The sequence below is a fragment of the Erpetoichthys calabaricus genome, chromosome 18, assembly GCF_900747795.2.
Source record: "Erpetoichthys calabaricus chromosome 18, fErpCal1.3, whole genome shotgun sequence".
Classification (NCBI taxonomy): domain Eukaryota; kingdom Metazoa; phylum Chordata; class Cladistia; order Polypteriformes; family Polypteridae; genus Erpetoichthys; species Erpetoichthys calabaricus.
Window position 1 is genome coordinate 74,635,286 of NC_041411.2, and position 19,409 is coordinate 74,654,694.

At 40.2% G+C, this 19,409-nt stretch overlaps 1 protein-coding gene across 4 annotated transcripts in view; it reads left to right on the plus strand.

Moving 5' to 3' along the window:
- ccdc66 (coiled-coil domain containing 66) overlaps positions 1–19,409 on the plus strand; it is a 58,267-nt gene that overhangs the window by 28,544 nt on the left and 10,314 nt on the right. For 2 of the 4 annotated variants that reach the window (XM_028825352.2, XM_051920999.1), the window contains exons 14-17: positions 3,213–3,353; positions 4,516–4,967; positions 12,224–12,273; positions 14,089–14,375. In XM_028825352.2, coding sequence (XP_028681185.1) covers positions 3,213–3,353; positions 4,516–4,967; positions 12,224–12,273; positions 14,089–14,375 — 930 coding nt within the window. Of the gene's footprint in view, positions 1–3,212; positions 3,354–4,515; positions 4,968–12,223; positions 12,274–14,088; positions 14,376–18,038; positions 18,547–19,409 lie in introns of those variants that run through there. The other 2 variants (XM_028825355.2, XM_028825353.2) reach the window with 2 other exon arrangements.

Sequence of the window (19,409 nt, forward strand, 5' to 3'; positions counted from 1 at the left end):
GTTATTATAGGTTGTGTTAAATTGCTGAAAAACCTCAGGAGAATTGGCTCTTATTAAGTCATAGGATTAAAAATAAACTAAACTGTAAATAACTGTCTACACTGTATGTGTTATGAGTAATTGATGTTGTCACATGATTCAGTGGAAACAAAGCCTTGTGATATTAGCTGTTCATGTCATGCATGATGTTTAACCCATTTCCAAACATGGTAGGTGATCTCGCACTGTCAGAGCTACAACTCTGCTTTAAATAAGATGTCACATTTGGTGTTTCAGTTTTGTCTGAAGTGTTATTAAAGTGGTGTATTAGCTTTACAAAACTAGCTATTAAGGCTTGGCCAGTTGTGTTATTTGAGGTGATTATTGAAAATGTGAAAGAAATAGACTGACAGATTAAGCTAATATTGATTACAAGCACATATTACATTTAAAAGTACCCAAAAGTAGTGCATTTTAAATTAAAGATACACAGCTTTGGGTTCATTGTAAAAACAGGGTTTAGAAAATGGATGGATGGATGTGCCAGAGTAACCATCTGGTAGTGTGTGTAGGAGTTGGAGGCAGGCAGAGAGCTCAAATTGATATCACACACACTGAAATACACAGCTTTCTGCTTAGGAGATGCAAATGTCCTTAAGGGGACAGGAGATTCTGTTATTGGTCGGCACGATAAACAGATTCTTTGCATCTTTGTAACCCAAGGGTCGCTGGTTCACATCCCAGGTGAATTGCAAACAACAACAACACTCACAAAGCAAATTCCCACACAGACGGCTAAGGAGCACATTTATGATTGCTAATTCATATTAAGAAAGAGAATGTGTCAATATCTTAGGTGCACATTCTTCACTCTAAATGTACAAAACAGAAAAAAAAACATTACATTACATTTAGTGGTGTCACATAATCATCTGGAATGAGAACCAAATATTGTCCATTTCAGAAGGTCCCCTTTCCATGTTCTTTCCATTCACCACATTTTTACTGGAGAACCTGTAAATAAAGACTTTCATAGGTTTCTCAGTTGGTTAAATTCTAATGCTTACTATGATTACATTAAACCAACAAAACACCTTATAAAACTTGCCAATTAATATACAAAGATTTTTAATTAAACATTCAGAGTCCTTATTCTTACTGCTCAGTTTGTACACCTTTAAGAGAGCCTCTTAAGTTCAGTCTCTTCACTGGCCCAGCGCATTGTTACATAAACCTTCATGATCATTAAATTCACTTTTAGGTTTTGCTCACTTTGCTGCTCAGGCTATTAAATTTATATCTACCTTGGAGACCTGCTGCTTCTCTGCATTGTAGAACCTTACCTTTCAGGAAAAGTCTATTGTGTTACTGTTCTAAAGCTTTTTCTATTTGATTTACGTATTTCCACAGTGCATTGGTCTCAGTTCTTGATATGTTTTTTTCCAAGCTAGTGTCTATCCGTTTTGTGTTTCTGATATGCATTTTAATTTTATTCTACTTATGTATTTTAAAATACTTTCTAATAGTCTGTCCATAAAGTGTCTATTGATTGTATATGCTACTAAAGGCATTTTATAAAATAAAGACTGTATGGATAAGCAGCGGCAACAGACTGGGAGATGTTACCTGCTGCTAGAACCTGCTGAAATTTCTAGAAACTCTATACAGTGATCCCCCGCTACATCGCGGTTCAGCTATCGCGCCCCTGCTACATCACAGATTTATTAATATTATTATTACTAGGGGGCTCTGCCCCCTGCTCGCTTCGCTCGCCCACTCCCGGATTTGGTTTACTGGATAAACAATTTAAAGAAATTATTTTCATGGGAATTGTTACATATGCATTATTTTCATTTTTACTTTAAAACTTTTAAAAACAATAAACCTTTGAAAACAATATTTGTTCTTTATTTCCTGCCCCGGGCATGGTTAAATCTCTTTCTCGCAGGACGTATAAAGCTGCTCATGTTGTGAAGGGAGGGAGCTGAACGCACGCTAAAGAGATGCGATCACTTCAGTTGGTGTCTTGCTGCTGTTGCTGGCCAGGTGTGTGTTGTGCTTGTCACGCCAATCACTTAAAAGCCTGTACAGCAGCTGTCCTTTTGGCACTTTACGTCTCTGCCGCTAGTGTTCTGATGTAGGAGGAGGAGGAGGAGGGGGAAAGGTGTGTGAGAGCTGAATGCACACTAAGGAGAAGTGCTCGGATCATCTGCTGGCAAGCTGCGTGTTCTGCTTGTCGTTGTTTTAAGAGCTGGGAGCACCTGAAGTTTGTCTGCCAAAAGTATTCCAACAACTGCTAGGTTAGATGTCAGTGAACTTGTTTTAAATTGTTTGTGAGTAGGGTGTGACGTGCAAAAGTCGCCATCTCACGGGTTTTGCTGGCTAAGGTTGTAATGTTTAGTCTTGCGTGTCATCAAAGTGTCTCTCCGAGATGATCTGGTCTTGATCTCTTCGCTCAAACCCCCTGGAGGCGCGCTATGCTCCTGCCACTTCGTATCTCTCCCGCTCACGTTGTGAAGGGAAGGGGGCTGAACACATGTTAAGCAGAAGTGGACAGATCAGCTACTGGCTTTGTGCTGCTTCTGCCAAGATACCTGTTCTGCTTGTCGCTCTGCGCATCGATCATTTAAAAGCCCGTACAGCAGCTGTCCTTCTGTCTCAGTGCCTTGTCTTGCGTGATGTTAAAATCTCACACGTGATGTTAAAATATCTCTCACGGGATGTCAAATTGTCTTCTGTGAAGATCAAGCCTTGTCTCCCTGGTCTCCTTGCCAAGATTTTTTTTTTATAATAAGAGATTTTACTCATATGCTTAGCCCGACATCCACATATCATATGTGTTTACAAAGTGTGCTTTAATAAGTTTACATGTGTTTAAAGTGTGTGGGAGGGGTATTTTAAGGCTTAAACTATAAAAAAAATGTTTATTTATATGGTCTTTCTATATCGTGGATTTTCACCTATCGCTGATGGGTTTGGAACGTAATTTCCGCGATAGGCGAGGGATCACTGTATTCTTTTATATATTAAAAAAAAAAAAAAACTGTATAAAATAAAAAAAAACATATGACAAGTCCCACATGATTGGTAAAAAAAAAAATAAAATAAGAGCATCTTAAAGAATCGTAAAAGTAAAATAAGAGTTAAAGTCTTATTAGTGTCATTCGTGCAGAATAGAATTTGGTTGCGTTTTTACTTTTTTATTCACTTCTGCATCTATATATTCTCTTTAGAAGGTATTTCAAGTCAAGCGAGCAACAATGCCATGCAGAGCCGCCTTTCAGATTATGTTCATGACAGCACTGTGAATGAGGCTGTGGAAAAGATGAGCAGCAATATTCATCCTGAAAAGAAGGAAACTGCAGTCCAGACAGGTATAGCAGGAGGATCTCTTACTGTTCATACAATATTAACTTACATATACTAATTTTATTTAATTAATGTGTAATCAAATAATTCTCATATTGATATCCGCTCCAGAGATTGTACACTGTTTGGCATCTCCTATTTGAGTAATTCTTGTTTTGAACAACATTGTAAACATGTAAACATATGAAATAACCATCAGTTAACTTGGAAATTAATTGTTCAAATGCCGGGTAACATACATGCCACCTCACTGCTGTCTCCTGCTTCTTCTGTAGCGCATTTACTGTATAAGTTATGCACCTCCTGTTCTCTGCTTTCCACAATGCCCTGTAACAAGACGAAAGTTATAAAAGAAAAAAATCACTTCTTTCAAGGCTAATGAGATACCATTGTACAAATGGTACTCCAGTCAGAGACCAGTTTATAGGTTTTCCTACCAAAAACTAGAACTTCTGTAAGAGACAGGTTTTTAGAGATAGTAGTTTCAATGGAATCAGTAGTGATCCACGTTCATTTATAAGGAAAACAGTCACATTATTCTTCTTCTTCTTTCGGCTGCTCCTGTTAGGGATGGCCACAACAGATCATCTGTCCGCATATTGATTTGGCAAAATTTTACACCGGATGCCCTTCCTGACGTAACCCTCCCCATTTATCCGGGCTTGGGACCGGCACGAAGAAACAGTCACGTTGCAAGCGGGAAAATGAAACCTAAGGCTTCCTCATTCAATCGTTGGAGCTGTCCTCTTCCGTTATACAGTAAACCCTCATTATCCATAGATTTGCCCGTTGCTGCTGCTGATTGGTTGATTCAGCGATGTTCTTGGATCTGTCCTGCCATGGTTGCACAGGTTCAGTTAGTATGATAATACATTTGACAGCCACAGCTCATTAGTTATGTCCATTTTTTTTACTCCAGAATGCTTAAATTAACAGTCTTTTCATCAATCCAATTATGGACACATACAGTGTTCCTTATGGCATAATTTTGAGGGATTCTGGAAGACATTTTCATGATCTGGCCAATAAAGATCAAAGCACTAGTGCTGGAAAAGAGGAGAGATTATGAAAATGGCAGGCAAGGATGAATACCACTTGTAATGAATGGAGAGTCTAAGTGCAGTGAGCAATGGAGTATTTCTCATTTGATAATACTTTGACTTTTAGATGGTGAAATAAGCCAACGATATGAAGAGAAGCATGCTAAAGAGCGACTGGGTAGAAGAACAGGCCTTGACACACCTGACATACCTATTGAATATCACCAGCAAACAAATGTGAAGAAGGTGAAGCGAGATCCTAAAATTGCTGAAAAAAGGAAAGTGACTGGCAAAGAAAACCTTTCCAGTCAAGATGATCAATATGAACCTTATGCACGAACAGAGAAAAGGACTGGTAGACGGTCAGAGAAGAATGTCAGAAAACCAGAATGGAACACAAATAAGCCAGTTAGACAGTATGTACCTGCATCTGAGCGCTATCCAAGTGGGCTTCAAAAAGAGAGAGAAGAGAGCCGCCTGAAAAGGCAGCTGGAGTTACTAACACTGGCTGAGAAGAATGCCCCAGTAAAGCTGCTTCACAAAATAAGATCTACTTCTCCAATGGGCGAAAGCAAAAAGGTAAGAGTTGTCCTTTTGTGTCTAATACTGTTATCAGTTTCCATCTTTGAGAATTTTTTTTTTCCACAATAACAGCATGTGTCAGAAATAACTTTCAGAGTTCAGAAATCTGAAGGACATCTGCTATACTGCCACCTGTCTGATGGGGGCAGTGTGTATATGTTAGAGATATGTTTTCTGTTGTTTTCCTATTGTATACCTTCTTTCAGCAGATCATCAGAAATACCACTCTGTTAAACAAATAATAATAATTTTGTGATTTTTGCAGCCTGGTTTATTTTCTTGATTATTTTCCTTTCTGGCTTATATCTAAAGCGTATTTCTTGGTTTCACTATCTATGTCCATATCTGTTTTTCCTTCCTTTCCCATTTTTCTCACGTGCTCTGTAAAACCACAGTGCATGTTTTAGCATAAGACAGAATGTAGATGGTGTTATCATCCCAGAGGCCATTGCTGGTAGACACTGTCTGTCTTTCAAGCGACAAGACATTACTGACTGGAGATTTTAAACATGAATGTTGCTTTAATGTACAAGTAGAGGACAAAATTATTTATTTTAATTAAACAATACTGTACTTCTTATGTCATGTATCCATATTGAGACAGAGTTGGAAAAAAAAAATTCCTGTGTGTCATGCATGCCACATCAATATAAGCAGTCGGGATTACTGTGCTTCCATAAGCAGCCTAAATTTTTCCCAGCACAGGGATGTTGGCCAATGTTGATTCCATTGTGTCCTGTAGTTATTGCAAATTCATCTGATGGTGGATCTGTACTCTGAACAACTTCTTCCATGTCATGCCACAGGTTGCTCTATTGGAGTGATATCTGGTAAGGCCACTGCATTGGAGTGAATTCATTATTATGTTCCTGGAGCCATTTTAATAGTTTTCTTGCCTTGTGGCATGGAGTATTACCCTTCAGGAAAATGTCTGTTCACAGTTGAGTACACAACCGCCAGGAAAAGATGCTCATGACCAATATTTAGATATTCTATCCTCTGAAATTGGTGGTTTACTTGTGTCACAGGACACATTGCTTTTGATTAAAAGATTTTTTGGGTAGTGGTGCTCCATGTTTGATAAGAGTTGCCATTTGTAAAGCCACCGTGTACAACACACACTGGCTTGCAGCATTCAGAGTTGTGTTTGTGTAAGGGATGCTCTGATCAGGTGTTTTTAGGGCCTATACTAATTACCGATTTCATGCTACTAGAGTTGGTCAATTCCAATTCTGATTTTGATTTGTTTTCTTTATCCTTTTACATTTTTATTTTTAACATTTATTTATTTTTCGGTGACTAAAAAATGCTAAAATAAATAAAATCCCCTTAACACCTACATCTTTAAACTAATAAAACATGTACACAAATTATCCATTAGAAACACTCAGATCTATGGTCCTCGAAGAAGTGTCTCTCAGGACCCGGCGCTCCAGGTAACTGGACTGAGGCTACTGCAGTGTCCTACCCTGCGAGCTGATATCCTCGTGACTCTTTGACTTGCATTTATGATGCTTACATTGTGTAGTTGACCTCACACCTTGGTACGTGCACTTTGCAGATTGCAAAACAAAGTGTATGAGTTATCGGTTACTGGTCAGCCTGTGGAGTGGGCTTGGCTTTCAGCTCCTCATGTACACACACTCGTAATATGTAGGTCATGGGTTTGCATCCCAGGTCCTCCTTGCGTGGAGAAGGTTTTGAGTAGTGAGAAAATTCTATATAAATGTAAAGAAGTATTGTTATAAGTGGCTTTTGCAGTACAAACCATCAGTTGGCCTGTGCAATGTACTTCACTCTCAGTGTGGTGTGCATGCGCAGCCATTGTCCTTCAGTGCACTGGCACTTGCTGTGTCTGCGTCAGCACAGCCTTTACTTTCCTGTTAGTGATGGTACGGCACTCTGCTTGTCCTGAGAAGGACGGGAAGCCGAATTTTATGGCTGAGGTACCCCACATGAACAATTCTCGGGTCGTGTTACTCTTGTCACATCATAAACTGTTCATTGAGACCAAGATGAAGCGGCAAGGCCCAGGGTTGCAAGTTTTTGCATGATAGACCACCAACATTTTATACATAGACATAATACACATCCCATAAAAGAAAATAAATTGCTTATCATAATTACAAGTCACAATTCTAATACTAAGTGGCGGGGGCCACTTCTATTCTTTTTCTAATTAAAAAATATGAGCTGCCATACTAAACACAAGCTCACTCACTATTCACACTCTGAAAACGAGTGTCCATTTTAATTAAAGAATAAAATCAAAATGTCTGAACACATTAAAAGACGTGCTCTTTTCATTTCTGCAGGAGACATGGGTCTTCCAAGTTCAGCTAGACAGCATGCATGTCTGCCGTTCCTCTTCAGATTCTCTTTCCTCACTTTATTACTCCACCTAGAGGTGGGCGGTATGACCAAAATTCTATATCACGGTATTTTTCTAAATTCTGCCGGTTTCACGGTATTAGATGGTATTTTTTTCCCCATGCATAAGTGGATGTTAACCACATTTTCCAATGCAATTACTGCAGTTGACTGGCTAAGAATAACCTATTAGACTGTTATGAGAATTGTACATCGTACAAAAAGACATTTTAATGTGCACACAAGTATTAATCCAGGTTTGCATGGCCCCATAAAGTGATAGTTTTCAAGGGGGTGGCACTAAAGAGAAGGAAGCACATTGCATGACAGATGCAGTCAAAATATAGAACCTTTAATTGAACAAATTTTGCAAAAGTTTAAACTATGATTTTGACAACATATTTTCAACCATCCAAAGAGGCATTTAGACTTAGTAAAATATCCAGAGGTGTTTGTCAAAAGTTGGATTGTACTGAACATATCTTAGAAAAGGAATAAATAGTAAATATTTTTTGTAAACCAACTACACTTTCTGTTAATGTTAACAATCTCTGTCCACTGACACGTTTAGATAGATAGATAGATAGATAGATAGATAGATAGATAGATACGTTTAAGTGACTTTTTAAACAATTTTACCATCATTAAACTGCATAATATTTAAACTAATAAATAATAACAATAAAATACATAATAGTATTACTGATAGCTGCACCATTACTTCAAGGCTTCAAGCCCAGGTGCATTACACAGTATTCACCAAATTAAAATAAAATAAAACAAGTGAAACTTGGTGATGACATCTTACCAACTGTACCATCATTTAGGCAAACTGCATTAATATGGACCTTGCTTCAAGCTAAGCTATATACACAAATAATAAAAACTGCAACTTGCATTTATAATGCTGTTTGTGGTATAGCCCTATGGAAGCGCATTAGGACCACTGTGAAAAAAAAAAAAATATGGACACGGAAGAAAAAAACAAACTATATGTCGAGAATAAATTCGACATGTTGACTATGTCAAGATTAAAGTCGACATTTCCACTTTATTCTCATAGTTTATTTTATAATTAAAGTAGAATGTTGTAAACTAAACTTCATCCTAAAATCAATGTTTAATTTACTAGATTTTCTCAAACCCCGTCACAAGTTAATGCTGCACATCAAATACTTTGTGTTAAGTGTTCCCCGACCCAGTCGTTAATCACTACACTTCTTAAACTGACTTCCTCCGCACTAAGAGCAGGCGCCTGCAGCAATCACCGCACAGATAAACGTCTTTGTGAAATTAAAACTAGTTATTAACTTAGCCGACGGAGTGTTCAGAACTTTAAAAATATCTTCGTTATACATGTTTAATTATGCCATCCATTCAGAGTTGCGCCCATCTCTGAACGAGTCGCCAGCATATCGCAGGATAAATACAAGCAAAACATACACTAGCAAGTACAAAAACAAGTACAACTTGGCTTGCAGTGTTATCCAGTAGTATAGAAACAGTATTTACACATCTGACCTTTTAAAACCAAAGTATCTCCAGGAAACGGACGTGATTCCTTTTTTTTCGGCAAAACTTCTTCTGTGTCATTATGTTTAACTTTATCGTCAGCTTCAGTTTCGGAATGCTCTCTGTCCATTTTCACCGCGCGGCATACCTATGCTACCGCCCAGTATTTGGTGGTGTAGCAGTGAAAAAAAGAGCCCTAGTGCAACAAATCTGTGTTTAGCGGTGTAGCAGTGAAAAAGGTCCCCACTTGAACAGTTTCCCACTGCGCCATGTTCCGAACGTCGTTTAGGCAATTTAAACCGGTGTTGCGGTATAAGAAAAATCCATATCATAAAAAAAATAAAAAACGGTTTTCGGTATGAACCGGTATACCGCCCAGCACTAACTCCACCTTTTCCACCAGCAGACCTCAGCAAGTGCGTATTGGTGGAAAAACCTCCTCCATCACCACCATCAACACTTGTACCCCGCAGGGCAGCGTGCTGAGCCCCCTGCTTTACTTACTCTCTCTACACCCATGACTGCGTAGCTAAGTACAGCTCTAACACCATCCTCAAGTTTGCTGACGATACCACTGTAACAGGTCTGATCAGCGAGGACGAAGCGACGGCCTACAGGGAGGAGGTCAGACTCCTGGCAGAATGGTGTCAGAACAACAACCTCACCCTCAACGTTAGCAAAACTAAGGAGATGATTGTGGATTTCCGCAAACAGGCAATAGAGCACAGCCCCATCTGCATTGGAGGGGAGGCTGTGGAGCAGGTCAGCAGCTTTAGGTTCCTCGGAGTCGCCCTCACTGATGACCTTAAATGGTCAAGTCACACTGCGGCAGTAATCAAGAAAGCCCAACCGTGCCTGTACTTCCTCAGGAGACTGAGTAAAGCCCGGATGTCCCCCACAACCCTGTGCAGATTCTACAGGTGTACTGATGCATCACATCCTGGTACAGCAACTGCTCAGTTCAGGACTGCAGAGCTCTGCAGCGGGTGGTGAATACAGCACAGCAGATCATGGGCACACAGCTCCCTGCGATCCATGACATCCACACTACACGCTGTCTCAGGAAAGTGAACCGTATCAGGCGGGACCCCAGCTACCTGGCACTGTCACTTTTCACCCTCCTCCCATCTGGGAAGCGACTAAAGTCCATTCAGACGCGCACCTCCAGGTTCAGGAACAGTTTCTACCCAACTGCAATCAGACTCCTGAACAATCAGTCACCTTGTGTCACCTCCACTGCTACCTGCACATATACATCTGCCGCTGTCTCTATTTATTCCTAGGATTCTAGTCTTATTTATTTATTGTGTGTGTTCACTGTCTGCGGGGGCACATCCAAGCAAGCCTTTCATTGTACGTGGTACTTGTACACATGACAATAAAGAATTGAATTGAATTCTTTAATGTAAAAGCCAATATTCCACTCTTCACTCTCATCTAAAGTTTGACTGTTGACTGTCTTCTCTCTGTTTACAGAAAATTCCAGTAGCAAAATGAAACATGTGATTGGTCAAGCACCATAATACTTTGCATAAAGGAGACTAAAACTAATTTAACACAAATTTTAGAAAAGCAATTTAAAACAGAAAAGTTTTTTTGAGATTGACTAAATTACCTATCACTGATCAAGTCACCTGGGGTGAAAATCGGCTGATAAATTAGAGCATCACTAATTCTCCATTTTCCCACTGAATTGCACAGACACACACACTGTTAGTATTTTCTTACCTACTTTAATATTGTGTACCCCCATGATGCTGTTACTGACTAAGTGCTTAAATATATGGAATGGTCATGTGGAACTAATTAAGCTGAGACTCGGAACAGGTCCATATCCCTTGCTTGTTCATTCATTCATTCATGTTCCAAACATGCTTATCCATATTAGTAACCGAGAATGGTAAACCGGAAGGCACGGACGCAGGTACACGGCAATGGACCCAGGAGACAGTGCGCAGGCGCCTACAGCGCGCGTCTCATAAACCGTAAGCAAAGTCTGATCCACCGTGAACGAAGGAGTCACGGCTCAAAAATGAAAGAGCTCAACTAACGTAAATAAGACATGAAGCAACAACGCGCCCATAGCTAACGACTAACGACACAGCCACACAGAAAAGAGGATTCTGCACTGCACCCCAGAGTCAAACGGAAGACACTACCGAGTCTGCAAAGATCCACAAAGATAGTACGAAAGGCGCAGGCGCCTACAACGCGCTTCTGAACTAAACGTCCACACTACACAGCATGGTCCGGGTAATAAGAATAAATGAACTCTCCGTATTAAACGTACGGCATCCTCACACGTCCAAACCATATAGCATATGTGAATCACATTACAGTGATGCATTATTAACAGTACAACCACAGAAAACGCTCCGTATTAACAGTAAGTGCAATTATCCATATTACTAACGGTAGACAACGGATAACTAAAGGAGTCACGGTCACGGCTCCAAAACGATCCGGCTCAACTAACGGAGCTACAAAAACGAGCCCGCATGGATAAAAAAAATAAACATAGGCGCCTACAACGCGCGTCTGAAACCGCGGAAGCAAAACTGTCTCGGCTCCAAAAACAAACAGCTCGACTAACGGAGCTACGTTTAGTCATCAACACCATGACAGACAATGTTATTGAAGCAAAAGTACTTACAGGATCACATTCTAACAATACTGTTTTGATTCCTAGAGTTGACCTTACAAGTTCTGACCTGGAATTACCTTTTACACTTAAACAACACCAATTTCCCATTAAACCTGCATTTGCCATGACAATCAACAAATCCCAAGGACAAACCATGGACAGAGTTGGCATATACCTCTCTGAGCCTGTATTTGGACATGGACAACTTTATGTAGCCTTCTCAAGAGTTCGGCGTTCATCTGACATTAAAGTTAAAGTTATAGATACTCCATACCAAGGAAAACTCATTCAAGGACAACACACCATCTTTACTACAAATGTTGTGTATAAAGAAATATTCCAATAAATCTTTCTAACGTGCCATGCTATGGGTTCTTTACTTCCTTTGTTCGTCATCTACACCTTTACACTCCAATATATCTCATACATACATCAATGTATTTCGGGTTACCCAACACCAGGGGTTGGCGAGCGAAGCGAGCAGGGGGCGGAGCCCCCTAGTTCATTCTAGCATAAGAATCATGGGGGAGTAGAGCCTGTCCTGGGAGGAGCTAATTATGGACAGAGCACCAGTCAGTTATTGAGCAGACTCACTCACTCGTACACAAGGCAGTTGAGTTTACTGTTCTGTAAATCAAAATTCCAAAACAGCAAATGTTTCTATGCAACTGACTAGAGATGTCATAACATTTACATATATGAATATTTTTTTTTTTTTTTTTTTTAGGAAGAATATTCGGACAGTGCTTCAAACGTTTCAACATATTTGGAAAAGAGGTGCGTTACAATTTTGGTATCTTTTCCTTTTGCTTATGTTTTTTAACTCGCTACACTTGTTGCCTGAGAATTGGGAGTTTGCATTTTATTACAGAATCACATGGAGAATACGAGGTGCGACACAAAAACAAATGAGACTGTGTTTGTAACTCTTTTCATTTAACAAATCAAGAAAGTTAACTACAATCACCTTCAAAATAGTTCCCTTCCGAGTTGACACAGAGCTGCATACAATGCCGGAAACGGTCTGAGCAACTCCGCAGATCATTTTCTGAAAGGCTGTTGAGGATCTCTGTTGTTTTTTTGCTTTCACATCTTCTACAGACTAAAAAAAAAAAAACATGGGTTCCTTTGAGCACTGACTTGTGCCATTCAAAAACACATTGTGGTCAATAGAGGGCGCTCTAGCCGCCCCAACCCAACACAGACTTCCAGGTGTGGAGGAAGAGCTGTTCTCTAGGGCTCAGCAGCCGCTGCAGCACCCCCTAGCGGCATCCACGGATCCCAACAAGGCGGTATCCAACTCCCATGGAGCCCTGCAGGACCCAGGGGGGCTGCCACCTACCACTCTGGGGAAGGTAATACTCTGACCACGCTTTTTTCCCCGGTCCTTCCAGCGTGGGGGCGTCCCAGCTGGGCAAGGGCCCTGGCCATCCGCTACAACGTGTACGAGCCATGCACTCTTTATCTTAAGCCTCAGTCAGTAATTGAAAAGTTTCTGTCACTGATTTCTTCAGTTTTACAAGAAAATTGAATCTTTATTCGCTGTTCACTCTTGTACTCGGACATTTTCTGAATGAGGAAGGGTAAGAAAACGTCTATATTTGAACACACCTTCACTCACTTGTACTGAATGAAGCGATCGAGTTGAGCCCTTTGTCATTGTGACAAGAATATCTTTTTTTTTTTCTTTTTGTGAATTTCCCCTTGGGATTCTGTCTGTCTGTCTATCTATCTAAGATGTTCTAGAATGGTCTCTTTGTTTCTCCCCTCCCACTCTTGGCTCCTCGTGCCATAGGGTTAATCTTGCTTTTTTTGTGTCAGACCTCATGTTCTAGTCTAAAAATATTAACCATTGAGTTAGTAGGCCTGACCTTATTTGTCTAGTCTTATTGTGAGGACTAAGCAATATGGATATAAATGCTGCAGCCTGATTTTTTGTTAATTGTAGTATTTCAAAAGATTGAGCTCGTGAGTACAAGTGACACAATTAGGTTTCTTTGCAGGGTGGCTGGACTGACACTCTGTGATAGGATGATAAGCCGATTTGTGCCTCGGAGTAGAGTCGCTTCTCCCACGGATTGAGAGGAGCCAGTTGAGGTGGCTCCCCCTAGAGCTGCTCTGGCTACGTCCCAATGAGCGGAGACCCTTCGGCAGGCTCGGGAGATCCTGGAGAGATTATATCTCTTGGCTGGCTTGGGAATGCCTGGTAAATTGCCAGGAAGAAATGGAATCTGTAGCTGCAGACAGGAAAGTCTGTATAATAGTAACAATTCTTTGCATTTATATAGCGCTTTTCTCACTGCTCAAAGCGCTCAGCAATTGCAGGTTAAGGACCTTGCTCAAGGGCCCAACAGAGCAGAGTCCCTATTGGCATTTACGGGATTCGAACTGGCAACCTTCCGATTGCCAGTGCAGATCTCTAGCCTCCGAGCCACCACTCCGCCATTGACCTGCTTGGCCTGCTGTGACCGTCACCAGAAAAAGTATTTTCAGAAAATGAGATGTTTCAAAATGTGGCCATGTTTGATCTAAAAAAACACATTTTGTGTAGCATGTTTTACAGTTAAATATATATGTATCTCTTAAATGCAGATCACACTCTCCTCCTGTACCAGCATTGAAGCACAGGCTTCACCAGCAGAAACGGGCCAAATCGCCAACATTCCCAGAAGACCATTTAAGCAGTGAAAAATTGAAAAGAATTCAAGCCATGTTATATCTGCAACAGCAAGAAGCCATAGAAGATAACGCAGGACCAGAAAGACCACCATCTTCTCACTTTATTCCTTATGTACGGACAGATGAGATCTACCACTTGGATCCAAATGCTCCAATATCGAGGCCATCAACGCATGACCCACAGCGTAGAGAACCCAATGGTAAGCATAACCTGTTTTACCAGCATCCTTGAATCGAAGACAACCCTTTCATGACCTTTTGATTCTCTGTTTTGGGAGTTGTTCTATTGTGTTCACATTAAAATAGTGGCTCAGTTTTTTGTGAGTTCTTAGCAGTTGGTTCTAGGAGCACCGACCACGTCAAAGTACATTAATTGATATTAATGGGACACTTTTGCTGATAGTTAAGAATAATTATTTGTACAAGGATGGAAAGATGCATGATATAAACGTATGAAATCAAATGTATTTATAAAGCACATTTAATACAGGACACCGCTGCACCAAAGTGCTGTGCAAAGTAAAACAAAAATAAAACAGTGACACAAAAGCAATGAATAAAATTATACAAACAAAGACAATGAAATTTGGTGTCCAAACCCCAAAGCTTTCAAAAAGCATAACTTCCATGCCATAGCAATGCAGAAATATTATTCATGGTCTTTAAAAGCCCGAGAATAAACAAGTGCCTTGCTACACTACTCTTTGTTCATATTTTGAAATGCTGAAGGCTAACCTTGCCTTTTGCCCCTCAGGAGTCTTTTAAATGTTAGAGTAGGATCTATAGAAATATCTTGGTGATAACCTAAGAGGCCACAATATGGCGTTTTTGTGGCAGAGAAGGCATATATATAGTCCTGAGCTCTGTGTTCATTCTAAATTACGAGATGTATCGATTCTTAAACATGAGATTTACTTAACTGTTTTTAGCACTAGACACCTAGGACAGAATGTCTAAGTACTTGAGAAATGACAGCTAGTCATCATTATTTATTTTAAACTAGTCAAAGACAGATAATAGTATAAATTTAAAGATGTCGGATTTCTCGACCTACGTGTACCTTCAGCGGTTTTCCCCAATAGCCGCATATATCTGAACGTTTCTTGCCTGGCACTCTCTATCTTTTGAGCACTTCTCGGACTCTGTCATTTCAAGGCGCTTTGATTGCCTCCTATCCGCTGTAATATTTCCTGTCTTTGAAGGCGACTCTCGGAGTGCCTCCTATGCCTTTACTCCTCCTTGTGCGTCTCACGCTTGCATTTTCTCTTCCGATTGTGTCACCAAAGCCACACTGACTAATCAGATTGCTTGGACGAATCGGCGGCACACACACACATACAGACTGTAGTGTTTTATCATATAGTAGATGAATCTAATAGGCGATTATATAAATACTAATGAAGCTCTTTTATAAATGAATAATGGCTGAATACACATTCGGATTTATCGTTAAGTTGAATCTTTTCTGTTTAGATGCATTGCAAGGATATATGATAGAAGGGTTAACTATTAAGTAAGTAAGGTAGATTTTAGATGTTATTTAAAATTGGGTCTTCAGCAAAAACATTGAAGCAGAGATACAGTAAAAGCGAATTCTAGCTCAAGTTTTAGCATAATTGTTTAAAGTATTTCTTTTCATCCCAGCTTAAGAACAGCAGATATGATAACACATATGAACACTTAAAGATGGCACCTAGAGAATCATTTTGCATCTCAGTAATTTGTTAAGTAAGAGGTGACTAGCTGCACTGAAAAAATGACCAGTTTTCATCAGTATGTTTATCTTTTTATTGTTGGGGTTTCTTATTATTTCAGTTTTGAAGTACCATGTAGACAAGCCTGCAACTGCTTTAACCATTTGTTTTGTCTTGGTAGAGTATTATATTGCTCTGCTTTCTCCTATTGTATTATTAATATGTAGCCTCTGTCAGAACACCTCAAATCTCACAGACTTACCACTGTTTATAAGGTATTATAGTATATAACGTCTCCCCACCTTCCCTCCTACATCTGTAACCTCAGGCAATTAGGTGTAGTAAAAGACAAGCAGGAGTTAAGTTACAATTTAAACAATGTATTATTGATAATATTTATAAATAATAACAATATGCAAAGTACATTTGAATATTGGCAACCATACAACCTGATAAATGGTGATGTGTAGTTTCAGGCGGCACACAGACTTGTTAGTTACTTTAAAATGTCTCTAGTTAAGGCATCATTGGTGGTCAGCTTTCTTCAGAACAGGCCGCATGCCTGTCTCAATATGGCTGCCGAGCTGTGCTCATCATTGTGTTGTCCTTTTCAGTTCATGGTGTGAGATGGTCATTCAGCAGTTTGGTGAGAGAGTGAGGGAGTGAGCAAATTTCTAGATGTTCTGTCCAACCCCTAGAGCCAATAGGACATCATGGTACTTAAAGGCTTCTGATACAAGCCACTTCCAAACAGCCATTCTTCAGAGCAATGGGGTGATAGAACATCTTCACACCTGCCCTCCAAACCATTTGTTAAGGTAAAGCTTGGCAGTTAGGCGGCCAGACTTTCATATGGGGTTTGAGAGACTTTAGCAGAGAAACACTTGCAAAACAGGGTTGGTGGGGGGCGGAAGTACCTAAAACCAATCGTAAAATTCACTTTCCTGACTTAGTCCTGGGAGAGGGGGGGTTGTAAACACAAATGCTTCTCACTAACTAATATTACATTGCATTGCCTAAGTTACAAATAAAGACATTCAAAATATTTATCCAGTTGTATGCAGAATTTCACATCACAACACCATTTAAGCTGCCTTAAGAGTGGTCTGACATCGCAGATAACGTTCCCAACCCATTGAATCCAAATGAGGCTTGCAGGGATCCAGTGGCGAGACCCAAGGCAGAAACCAACCCTTGATAAGGTGAAAGTCCATCATAGGGCCTACTCATCCACACCCACATTCAATCAGACACTTGGCTAGTTTTTAATAACCATTTAATCTGATGCACTTAAATTTGTGTTGTTGGATGACACCCAGCAAACATGGGGAGAATGCGTGCACCCCACACACTGACTAGGTGCTAGATTTAAATTCAGAATGTTGGAGTACAGGCAGATGACTAGAGCTGCTTGATGCCTTCTTGTGACTTTAGTTGCTGAAGATTAGCCTTGCAACTTTATGCTGTCTTTGCTTTTAAGTTTAATATCTTTCAATAATAAAAATAATTAATTACTTTTATATAATGCTTTTCTAAGTACTCATAGCACTGTACGTAGACAGTGGGGAGCTACTTCAACCACCACCAATGTGCAGCATCCATCCAGCTGATGTGACAGGAGCCATTCTTATGTTAGTATGCTCACCACATGTTAGCACACAGTTAGGGTGATGAAGGGGATGAGCGAGAGAGAGCGCGACGATTAGGGGGCCAGGATGACCAGGCTGTAGTGGGCAATTTAGCGAGGACTTTGGAGTACACCCTACTCTTACTGAAGGATGCCCAGGGCTCCTTGGTGACCATAGAGAGTCAGGACCTTGGTTTTACGTTTCCTCTGAAGTACAGAACCATTTTTACAGCACAGTATTAAGGGTATTAGAATCCACGAACAGACCACAGGGTCTGTACTTCCTGATGGTCCCACCAACACCTCTTCCAACAGCAATCCAAACTTTTCCTTGATGGTCTCCCCTCTAAGTACTGACTAGGCCCGCTCATGATTACCTCAGGTGGATTACCTGTTCTGAAGTGCAGATGGTATGGCACTTTTTACACTTGAGGATTCCATTTATGTTCCACTAACTTAATAAGCATATGACCAAACATTAGTTAAGATAAACCATACAGTTTGTCAATGTGGCCTGTTTTCCTTTCTTCTTCCATTAAAAGGTTTTTAAACAAAGACTTGCATTGTCAATCATTGAAGAGAAAACAACAGTGAAATAAGCACTAGAAACAAAGAAGGCCACCATTCCTTACCTCACATTTGACCGTCCTACCCATGAAGCAGGATGCCATTAAGCGAAGACATTGTTGGCGCATGAAGTGAATCAAGGGCCTTGGATGCTGAGGAAGCTCTGCAGTGATGGACGATGGATTGTGAGCCTCTCTACAGAATCAAGCCCGTTCCTCACCATCATCTCGCTGCTTTCTTGATGTCTCCAGTGTTGTTGTGAAGAGTGAGGGTAACAATGCATCTGACTTTTTTTTTTTTGTTTTAATTCTTATTAAATAAACCTTGAAAGACATTTTATAAGAATGATGCGTGCTCTGTTATTTTGGATGTAATTCTTCGGAGTTCCCCACATTAGAAGATCTAGCCATCGGAGGAGCTTCAGTCAATGCTACCTTACCCAGTGGTCTCTTGTGAAACCAAAGGGCATTCTGCTGGCATCTGTCTTGGGTTCTGTCTGCTCACAATACTCCTTGAATCCTCTCTTTGGATTTGGAACCTTGCACATGTGCCTGATTTTAGGATTATAAGGCATTTCAACAGTTACTGACACTTCTGTTTTGCACATCATACCTTCTGCATTAACCACTTCCTGTCTTCTATCAGTCTTTCCTTCCAGTTTGTTCTTCAGTCTTGAATGAAGGACCTCAAAGACTCATTGGAAAGCCTAACAATAGATGATGTCCACATTCTTCTAGTTTTTGTCATATGCTCTGGCTGTCACCATAAGTGATAGTGCCAGGGTCATTTATTGGAATATGGAGCCCATCTCAGTGATTTTTTACAAAGGTTCTTCAGCCTCTTCCTGCTTCATCAGGCACGCTCATACATACCAGTAATAACTAACTCTCCAAAAGATCCCACCAGAATGACCTCAAGCAGTTATGAGCTGATGCTTCACCTTGATAACCGTAAGATTTTCTTTTCCATTAAACTTCTCCAAGGATGAGGTGAAATATCAAATAATCAAATGACCTGAAAGTGAGGTCACAGGCATGACAGCAAGCAGTAATACAAGAAACAGTGAATGTAGTACAGTAAACACTCGGGGATATAAATGACTTGATGATGCAAGTTAGATAATGGGGACAACCTTGAGAGAAGAAATGAATACTGGTGCATTTGTAGCCTGATAATGCGTAAATCATAAGATTAGGTGTTTTTCTTTATAAGCATGCATTTATGTAGAAGGCTAATGTATGCATACTAACCTGATAGCTATTTAATTAAGAAGCTATTTAGTAAAGGAGGAACTATAAGCATATCAGCAGCTTCTGGCTTAGTAGCATTAAAAAAATACAAAAACA